This window comes from Lepidochelys kempii, chromosome 1, assembly GCF_965140265.1.
Source record: "Lepidochelys kempii isolate rLepKem1 chromosome 1, rLepKem1.hap2, whole genome shotgun sequence".
Classification (NCBI taxonomy): domain Eukaryota; kingdom Metazoa; phylum Chordata; order Testudines; family Cheloniidae; genus Lepidochelys; species Lepidochelys kempii.
Genome location: NC_133256.1, coordinates 43,138,794 through 43,149,733, shown reverse-complemented (window position 1 = coordinate 43,149,733; position 10,940 = coordinate 43,138,794). Strand labels below are relative to the sequence as shown.

General features: G+C 42.1%; 1 protein-coding gene across 4 annotated transcripts; it reads left to right on the top strand.

The window, feature by feature from the left end:
* Positions 1-228: 228 nt before the first annotated feature.
* Positions 229-10,612, top strand: RNF6 (ring finger protein 6). Of its 4 annotated transcripts, none has more exons than XM_073340381.1 (5): positions 229-372; positions 952-1,150; positions 6,567-6,779; positions 7,460-7,567; positions 8,038-10,612. In XM_073340381.1, the coding sequence occupies exons 3-5, from the start codon at positions 6,587-6,589 to the stop codon at positions 9,804-9,806; spliced, it is 2,070 nt and encodes a 689-aa protein (XP_073196482.1). In that variant the 5' UTR covers positions 229-372; positions 952-1,150; positions 6,567-6,586; the 3' UTR covers positions 9,807-10,612. The 4 variants fall into 4 exon arrangements, with proteins under 4 accessions (XP_073196482.1, XP_073196473.1, XP_073196457.1 ...); XM_073340372.1 differs by having other exon boundaries at positions 952-1,175; positions 6,572-6,779; XM_073340356.1 differs by having other exon boundaries at positions 952-1,175.
* Positions 10,613-10,940: the final 328 nt, after the last annotated feature.

Genomic DNA, 10,940 nt, shown 5'->3' with positions numbered 1-10,940 from the left:
GTCTAAGGTGCCACAAGAACTCCTGTTCTTTCTACCTATTGCGCTTGCGAACACTGCACTGACCAGAGAAAGGAAACCTTCAGGCGCGCCCCTCCGCCCCGCTCCCGCCGCCTCCCGGCTGCAGCCCCGGCCCCTCAGACTCCCTCACGCGCTAGAAGGTCCAGCTCGCGGGTCGCCCGGGGCCTGCCAGAGGTTGTCCGCCGCGGGAGACGAGATCCACCTGTGCGCATGCCCAGGGCGGCCCCGTCTGAGTGCGGAACGTTTGCTCGCTGCTCAGTGCGGCCACCCGGACGGGAATCACCGCTCCGCCTCCAGCGCGCGGATCTGGGGACTCGGGTTCTTTCCGGCGCTGGCGGCGGCGGCTGCTCAGAGGTGAGGCGTGAGCAGGGCCGGTGTGTGCTGCCGCCCCCACGCTGGGCTCTTCCTCTTACCCTCGTTTTAGAGGGCGGCTCCGCGCAGCGGGGCGGGGGGTGCCGCCTCGGCGGGCCCCTCTGCAGCGCGCGTGGTGAGTAGGGTCCCGGCTGGGGCGCCGAGACGGGGCCCACCGCGCCCTGCTGTAATTGGTCTCTGGCCGCGGCTACGACAGGTGATTGGAGAGGAGCGCTGTCAGTCACCCGCAGCGCTGGGTCTGGGAACAGGCGCCGGCCCCAGGCCATGGCTGCGCCGGGCAGGGGGCCGCGGGGAGCCCGCCCCACGGGCGCCAGAGCCGCAGCCCGGGCAGAGTGCAGCGATCCCCGCGCGAGTGCCGGGGAAGGGCCAGCAGCCTTCAGCCTCCCCGCCTGGAGGGGCCCTGAGGCTGCGGGGTGGGAAGGGCCAGCAGTCCCTTGCCGTGGTGTCTGCGTGGGCTTCGCTGAGGCGGGTGTGGGGCCAGGCCAGCGGCTCCCGCTCTTGGCGCTGCGTCAGATTTTATGCCCGTCTGTAGTTACTTGGGGAATACTTCCGTTGTTTCAGGTGTTCTTCAAAGCCCGGGCACCTCCTCTCGCCTGGAGGATCAGGCTTGACAGCAACGTCCTGTGTGCCTGTCTGCCAGGGAGGCCGCCTCCTCTAAACTCAGCTCTCACCCTCCTGGCAGCCACAGGAGGGCCTTTCAGAAAATGATCACTTATTTGAATCCTGGATACAAATTGATGGAAAGAGGCCACGAGGAAAAGTAAGCAGCTATATAGCTGATTAAAGTGAGTGCACATTCTTTGCTAGAAAGGGTTATGGTATTGGTTCTGAATTTATAAGTGTATAGAATAAAACCATATTGGTATGTATAATTTCTCTCTCAAACTGTGGGAAATTAGAAAAGAAGAGAATTCTGAGTTTTGCCCAAGTTATTGCCATTTTTGTTCCATTTAATAGTTTAACTCCCTTAATTTAGGGAGTATCTACATTTAGTGCTGATGCTGTACAACTGTAGCACTTCAGTATAGAGACTGTGTACAATAAGTCGACAGGAAGAGTTCTCCTGTCAGCACTGGTAATTCACCTCTGAGAGGGTGTAGGTAGGCCAACAGAAGAATTCTTCTGTAGATTTAGTACTGGCCACACAAGTGCTTAGGTTGGATTAGTCTAACCGCATTGCTCAGGGGTGTGAATTTTTTACACTGTGTGCAACATAGCTGGGTCCATCTGATTTTTCAAGTGTGATGCTTTCAAATACAAAAGTATCTTGTTAAATACAAGATGGCATCGATGCCATTTACTGTTATTTTAACCAGACTGGGTAACTAAATATTTCACACTTCTTACTGTTCTCAGGTGAGACAAGTGGGTGAGAATGTTATTGAACCAACTTCTATTCGTGAGACAGACAAGCTTTTGAGTTTACACAGTTCATGTTTGTGTAAGCTCCTTTCACAAACAGAAGTTGGTTCAATAAAAAGATATTGCCTCACCCACCTTGTCTCTAATCCTGGGATCAACACAGCTACACCAACAACATTGCATGCTCTTGTGAGTCACTTAGAGCCTATTTAACCATCCTACCATAAGACTCAACAAAATGAGTCACTTAATTGTTTTATTCTACCACATACATGCTTTGAAGAAAGAGGGCTCGTATGTTATTGAGCATGAGAAAGGGAGTGGGGAAAAAGAAGAGAGATTAGCTGACATGACAGTTTTCAGCTTCATGAATGAAGATTTGTATATGCATCTTTCTGTGCATCATGAGATTACATTAAAGAAATTAGCTGACAAAGTTGGGAGGAGGCAGGAATAGTTCTCATTTTCTAGATATCTAGTTTTCATATAAATTCACAATTTGATTCTCACCTTTTGCTGTAAGCAGGATCAGATTTGTAGGTGCATAGAGATCTCTTTAATATTGGAGAGAGAAATACTACCAGAAATCGTCCGTGTGAGATTTTAACTTCCCAGGTAATAAATTGGAAAACAAATGCTGTTAATAATGGTCAGGCCTAGTTATTTGTGGGTATAACAGACCAGATTTCTTCAGCAAATAGTCACTTAACAGGAGGTAATGCTGTTTTGGACTTGCTTTAGTGAGTAGAGATGACATTATAGAAGAGCTGGTCATAAAAAAATAAACCTTGGATCAGGTGATAGCTAGTTGACTCAGTGTAAATTAAATAGAATAGTCAAAACTAGGTTGTAACTAAGGTTTTTGATTTAAAAGGGCAGATTTTGGGAAATTAAGGGAACTAGATAGTAAAGTAATCTGGATTGAAGAGCTCAGGGACTTAAATGTGGAAGCTTAGTTTTTGCATCTTTGCTTTAAGAAATTCCATCTGGAATTTGCATCGCAGGGGGGAGGGGAGAGAAGACTTGCATTTTATTCCTTTGTTTACCTCCATGTAACATGGGTTTGTCAAGTTTGGTTAGTCTGGCAACATCTGATACCTTTGATTAGATAATGAATATGTTTAGACAAGGGAAATGCAGGAGACCTAATCTGTCTGTAAAGTGTTTCAGTAAAGTATTTGACAGAGTCCACACATGAAATAAATTAAAATGCAGATGATAGGGATTAGTACAAGATCTGTAACTATAAAGAACTGACTATTACAGAGTATGACAGGGCCACCCACCTCTAATGAGCACCTCCATCAGGTGGGTGCAGATGTGTGCTCGCTACATGCAGTGTCCCTGTTTACAGTAAACCTTGATGGGCAGGTCTTCAGGGGCTCACCACTCCAGCTAAGCTATGCATAGTCTACATGTCTGACCACACAAACAGAAAGCTCTAACAGGGCCAATCACAGTGTCTTTGGAATGTATTGAGCCCTGTCTCTAGGCTCAGTTTTCAGCCCTTTCTGGGCTAGCCTAAAATCTGTTCCTGCTCTGTTGTAGAGTAGTGACCCCATGGCCTTCTCCCTGGAGATGGAGTCCTGACCTTCACTGGGGCCTCTAAGCAACATTTGTCCCCTTCTCAAGGCTTTGGCCACTCTACCAGTGGCCAGACCTGGGCCCACCCACTACTCCAGGTCATGACCCAAGGAGCCTGTAAAAAGCAACTACTTACTGCTTTCTGTAGTAGATGCTGCTACTGTTCCCTGGGCTGCTTCCTACACACTTCACTTTGACCTCAGGATTGCCGCTCCCACAGCCAGCAAAGAGCACCTTCCTCACCTCCCAGGTCCCAGCAAGCAACTGATCTCTTCAGGCCCTGCAGCTCCTTTTAACTGGGCCTGCTGTGTGCTGATTGGCCACTTTACTGCAGCTTCTGTAGGCAGCCATGGAGGACCCACCTTCGCTGCTCCTTTTCTGGGGGGAAGTGTAGTAGGACAGCAAGGCCTCCAGCAGGGGGCCTCAAAGGTCCTGGTATACCCCATCACAGGGAGACAGGGTTATGCTGAAAGGAGAGCTATCTATCTGGAGGGAGATTACTAGTGAAGTTCCTTGAGGATTTATTTGGGGACCAATCTTTAATATTCATTAGTGACCATGGCACAAAAAGTAGAAGTGTGCTAATGAAATTTGCTAATGACACAAAGTTGGGAGGCATCTGTACAGAGGAGGACTGAACTATTATATATGAGGAATTGGATGATATAGAGAATTGGAGTAATAGAAATTGGATGAAATTTAATAATACAAAGTGCAGGCTCATGCACTTAGGGAATAACAAGAATTCCTGCTTTAAACTTGGGGCTCAGCCTTTGGAAACAAGAGAGGAGAAAGACCCACATGCATTAGTTGATCACAAGATGAGTATGAACTACCAATATAATGTGGCTGTGAAAAAGTCAAATATGATTCTACAATAACATGTGAGCTATTTCCAATAGAGGAATACATAAAGAACTAATGCTATTGTGCAAGGCATTGGTAAGATCTCAGCTGGAATTCTGTGTACAATTCTGGTCACCCATGTTCAAGAAAAATTATTTAAAACTGGAAAAGGCGCAGAGGAGGACTACTAAGATAATCAGGGAAATGGAGAGCCTATTTTACTAGGCTTGGGTTGTTTAGCGTAGCAAAATTTAGGCTGAGAGGGAATATGATTGTTAACTCTAAATACATCAAGGTGGCAATCACCATGGAGGGAGAAGAGCTATTTAAGGCAAAGGACAATGTCAGCACAAGCATAGAAGGGTATGAACTAGCCATGAATAAATTTAGGCTGGATATTAGAAGGAGGTTTCTAACCATCAGAGGAGTGAGGTTCTGGAACAGCTTTCCAGTAGGTGTAGAGGGGGAAACAAGCTACCTAGTTTTAAGGTGGAGCTTGATAAATTAAGTACGGAATTGTCTGACTGGATTGTCTATGATAGTAGAGGACTGGACTCAGTGACCAAGAATGTCCCTTCCTGTGCTATGTATGTTGTTTGGTCGTTGTTTTGGATTATAAACCTTTTGCGTCTGATTAAGCTTTGTATAGCAGTACTTGCCAGACAATAATTAGCATGGAAGAAGGTGCAAAGACAATTGTGGGAGAAGCAGACATGATGGGCTAGTGAGAGCTAGCATCAGTGCAAGTGTGGAAACTTGGGTGAATGTGAAAAGAAATAAGATAAGTAGAGAGGGGGGCAGAACTCTGAAGGACCTTGATAACAAGAAGTTTGAATTTAACATTGTGAACAAAAGGGAGCCCACGGAGGAACTTACAGCCCAATCCAACTCCTGTTAAAGTCAGTGGGAGAGACCTTTCTTAGTGGAAGTTGGATCTGGCGAAGTGGTGACATGGTCAGGAAGATTGACTTAACAGCTATGTTTTGAACAGATTGAAAGGGGCAATGTGTATCGTTTAAGAGGATGCAATAAGCAAGGTGGGGAAGATGAGGGCCTGGACTAAAATTTTGGTTGTGGATATAAATAAGGTGTTTAATCATAAAAATATTATGGAGAAAGAAACAACAAAATTTGGCCACAGCCTGGATGAAGGAAAGAGAAGTCAGTGATGACTCCAAGCTTATGGGTGTGAATGATAGAAGGGATGGTATTTCTGTCAAAAGAGACAGCTAATAGGGGCTCAATGGGCAGTGTTTGACTGGGGGAGAAAGAAATTCCATTTGACCATTTTTAGTTTAAGTTGATGAGACATCCAGGAAGGGATGTTAGAGAGACAAGCTGAGATGCAGGATTGAATAAAGAGAGACAGGTCAGTGGGAAGGTAAATTTGGAAGTGATTGGAAAGACAGTTAGCTGAAGCCCTCGGGGCAAATAAAATTACCCAAGAAAAGAGTGTAAAGTGAAGAGACAAAGGATGGGACAATAGATGACCCTCCACCAGGGATTGTGAGAAGGGGATATTAATTAACCTGTAACCAGTAAAAATGGACTATTAAAATGCTGCTCTGCCAGTACAAGGGGGCTTGCTCACATTTTGTTAATAAGGTTTGCAATCAGTGTATCCTTGATTTCCTGTCTTTCTTGGCAGCAGAAGGAACAAAGAGTGTGTGTGAGAATCCAGTCTTTCCTCTCTGATTCTGAGCTTGACATAGTTATGCATCCATTTGTCAGTCTGCAGTTTGGATGAGAGACTTGAAAGAAAAACCTAAAAACACTATCAGAAGTGAAGCAATTCCCTAGCATGGTGCTATGGGTCTTATATTGCTGGAAGTGGCATCCCTTAGATGTGCTGTAAAACTGCAGTCCTAGCTATTTGTCATTAAAGATCGAATGGCTAGTACTCTTCTCTATAGTAATAACTCTGGTATCTCATCAGAATTCTATGCTGGGTAATTACATTTGATTTACCAAAATTTCCCATGCTATTTCACCTTACTCCCAAACCACTGCTGTGATTCACCTCAGAGTGGCTCTATTGCAGTGAGAGGAAGGAAACAAACTTTTGTGTTTATTTCTTTATATTTTTAAGGTATTCTTATAAGGCTAAGAATAAAACACTAATTGTTTGATTTATCTTTAAGAAGTTGGTATGTTAACTTATTTGTCTTTTCACCGAGAGGGTGACTTTCATTATTGTTTTAAACAGCCAAGAAGCAAAATATTTGCCCAATAAACTCTTTGTTGGTGAATTGACCTGGCAAATAGGGACATACAACTTAGTTTATGTCGAGTTCATATTAACAGGTAAACTAGTTTAAATGAGAAACTGAGCAACTGATAACCTGGAGTTATACTTCACAGTACTGATCTTTGGTTTTGTTCAGAACAGCCTGTTTATCTCAGCATGGATCGATCTAGGTCTCTTTTGCGGGGAGGTGATGAACAAGCCTCTCCCCTAGAACACAGTCATGGTGAAGAGGAGAGACAGTGGCAGCAGGAGCGCCTTAGCAGAGAAGAGGCCTATTACCAATTCATTAATGAACTCAGTGATGAAGACTACAGGTTAATGAGAGACCACAATCTTCTTGGCACTCCTGGTAAGATATGGATGGCTACAGCAGATGAGACAGTACACCGGTATAAATGAGGAGTGGTGTTATGCCAGTGTAACTGAAAGTACAATTTGGTCTGTGTGTCTGGGGAATGACTGAAGAGTGAGATTTTTTTCTTTTAAAGTTGATGGCCTCTCTCTTAAAAAACAAACAATTTTAAATGGATATTAAAGCTTGAGAAACAAAAATTCATCCTCCCAGCATAATGTTTAGATTTATAATATGCATCCAAGTTACAACCTCTGGGCACACATACAATAATTAAAATATTCATTTACAAATATCGTACTTAAAGTACACCTTGTATAGAAGAGAATTTCTTCAGCGTCTGAATTCTTAGAACATACTGATGCTAATAGGTTGGCAGGTTATAATGACATGCAGTCTTCTGCTTAGATACATGTAGCCTCTTTATTTCTGGTGCCTACTTTTTATTGTATTGTCTGTATTTGTATTGATTGTAATTTTATAATCATGCTGATGTCTCTCCAATGTTTTACTGTTTTTACTTTATTTCTGAAAATTGTCAGTAACAAAAGAAATATAGGAAACTATTTCATTGTTATGCTTGAAAAACAAGAAATATGCAAACGTTTTTGAGACAATCAAAATATCTTACTGAAAGGCTGAGGGCATATATTACCTAAATATGTGAACTATTTCAGGAGAAATAACAGCAGAAGAGCTACAGCAACGTCTAGAGGGGGCAAAGGAGCATCTAGCATCCCAAACTGATGTAGAAAATAGGGAAGGTGAAGGAGAAACTGCTGGAGGTAAGCTTTCTTTATTTACTTCTATAGATAAAGCATTACATTTTTCTGTATATTAAAATACTGGTCTGTTCAAGTGACATCCATACTAAGTCTGTTTCTTCTTTGTTCTATGTAGCTCTTTTTCTCCAAGTAGCAAAATGAATAGAGTTTATATCCTAATGATGTGAAAGTAAATTAACTTATAGTACTTCATAATAACTGATTTAGATTTGCAACAAATTACTTACCCTGACCATTCTCCTTCAAAAAGCAATAGTTGCACAGAAATAATTTACTTATTTGTTTCTGCCTCTGAAAAATAAGGCTAGATTAAGCTATTTTCTTATTTATTATAGAAGTTGGCAAAACAGCTAACATAAGAAGAGAAGTGATTAGCCATCTGAAAAACTAAAGTTAATCTTTTAAAAAAACAACAACAACAAACTTTCCCTTCTTTAGAACAAGGTAAATTCTTTATCTGCTTTTTACAGATTCAGAGGTTCTTGGGGAAAATTCAAATGGTGACTCTCTGCTAGAGTGGCTGAACACATTTCGTCGCACAGGAAATGCTACTCGCAGTGGACAGAGTGGGAACCAAACTTGGAGAGCTGTGAGTCGGACAAATCCAAATAGCGGGGAATTCCGGTTTAGTCTTGAAATCAACATAAATCATGAACATAATAATAGTTTTGAAGCTTCTAGTGATGAATATATGGACATTTCACACTTGGATACTAGCACAATGCATATGGACAATCGACATCAAAGAGCAGTCAGTCCTATAGCTACACGAACTAGGAGCAGGACATCAAGAGATTCTCATGGTGAAACTTCTAACACTGCAAGAACCAGAACTGTGAGAAATTCTGTGGTACAAAGTGTTGAAGAAACCTCTTCTCCTGTCTTGGGAAGGCTCAGAAGAAGAACTAGGGAGTCAACAGGCCTTTACAGAACAAGAAGCACAGCACATAATATTTCTTCAGATAGTGGTGAACACAGTGTTGTTAGGCGAAGAGAAATGCAAGAAACAGTCACATCCACTGATCTCCAGAGAGGTAGAGCTAGAGCTAATGTTCAGATGAGTACAAGACAAAGACTAGGAATTCTAAGGTTAAGATCTACCTTGAGTAGTCGAAGCCGTTCTCCATTGCAAAGACAAGATGGCTCTACTAATTCTGAGGAGCAAAGACTGAGGCAAAGTAGAAATTTACAGCAAATCTCTAGAAGGTCTACTAGGAGATATACAGCTCAGCCTCCCTCTGAGCCAGATGAACAAACAGTAGGTAGCACACAGACGCCACAATTTTTTAGTTCAGCCCCAACATTAGGAATAACATTGGAAGAGGATGAATCTAGTAGATCAACAGCTGCAGTTAGAAGACATCCAACTATTACACTAGATCTTCAGGTAAGAAGAATTCGTCCTGGGGAAAATAGAGATAGGGAGAGTATTGCTAGTAGAACACGCTCTAGAGTGGGAATAGCAGAAAACACAGTTACTTTCGAAAGTGATAGTGGTGGATTTCGCCGTACAATTTCCCGATCAGAACGTGCAGGTATACGAACCTACGTTAGCACTATACGGATCCCTCTTCGTAGAATTTCAGAAACTGGTGTTGGTGAACCTTCATCAGTGGCTCTTCGATCAATTCTAAGGCAAATTATGACTGGTTTTGGAGAACTAAGCTCCTTAATGGAGACTGAATCAAATTCAGAAATTCAGAGGGGCAGTCAGCACTTATTAGATATACAATCAGAGTTGAATAACTCACACACAGTAAATGATGATAGTGAATTAAGTGAGACTTCAGTTAGGCATAGATATGTTGAAGAAGGTAGTAGTGAAACAAATGGAGAGAATGATGGGACTCAACATTATAGTCTCAATAATGAAAATCGGGAAAGCAGACAGTCTCAAGAGGCAAACAACTTGGTTGAAAATGGAACACTGCCCATTCTTCGTCTTGCACATTTCTTCTTGCTAAATGAAGATGATGACGACGAGCACTTGAGAGGTTTAACCAAAGAGCAGATTGACAATCTGTCTACCCGGAACTATGGGGACAGCCACACAGAGAGTGAAATAAGTAAAACATGTAGTGTTTGTATCAACGAATATGTAACCGGGAACAAGCTAAGGCAGTTACCATGCATGCATGAGTTTCATGTTCATTGTATTGATCGCTGGCTTTCTGAAAATTCTACTTGCCCAATTTGTCGGCAGCCTGTATTAGGGACTAACGCAGCAGACAATGGATAAAGTTATTTATATTGTTTAGTATTCAATGAATTGCTATATTTATGGTGAGCCAAATAGGATGAATTATAATTTGGATAAAGGTACATTTGCGTGGAGATTTTTGTTTGACTTGTTTAAAGATACAATATAGGAAAGTTGCCTAAACTTAGTGTAAATACTATGTTTCTCCTTCCAAAGCGCAGATCTAGTAGTATGTGTAGAGCCAAATGATCTTAATAAAATTTATATTTTTTTAGGTAATATTTTTATGCTAAGCACTTTTGTATATATAGAAATGTAATAGTTAATCAGTCCTGCTAAATGTATGTTTGTTTTTAACGGTGGACTCACTTTATTTAGATTACACATAGTTTCACACAGGCTTGCTACTGTGTTGAGAAATTGGTGTCTAAATAGCCATTCATTAGCTTTTTGTTCTAAGAACAATTTCTTTTAAAGAAGGATATCTTGCTGGACATGTTTGCTAAAGATATTTAAGTTACTTGAAATGCTCAATTTAATACACAGTATATTTTTTTAATATTGAAATATCCTTTCTGAAAACCTGCAAGTTTGGTTCTATTTAAGCTTCTTTATAGCAATTTTTGCATGTGGTTTTACACAATGCTTAATGTTGACAAGTTCTTATTTGAAAGTGGATTGGATTAGTGACATTTTGAAATGTACATAATTCTATGCAGTGTCTCTGACAGTTGTTGTCTTCCAACAGACAGCAGTCAGATCAGTCAAAATGACAATTCTAAGAATGCCTGCCTCATTTGAACATAAACACTTGTTGAAAAAATAATAAACGTTTAAGAAGCTTTTATGCAACTCAAAATTATTTAATCCTAGTGTGACAGGTTTCCCCTGGGGTGCCACCTGGAAGTGGGGTACCACTGAGCCCTCTGACCCACGAGCCTGGGCTCCCTCTCACACTGTGCTGCTGTGATAAGCTGCAGACACGCTCCTGGTCTTACACTTGCACCAGCATACACACATGTAGGGACACACCCAGCTGAAGTTACATGCAGGATCTCTGACTAGCCACTGAACGAACCAACAGTAGAAAGGCTAAAGCCAAGGTAACTCTCAGCTCTCCAGGCATGTGCTCCCTCTAAAGCATAAACCCAAAATTATATTGTTTTGAGCTGC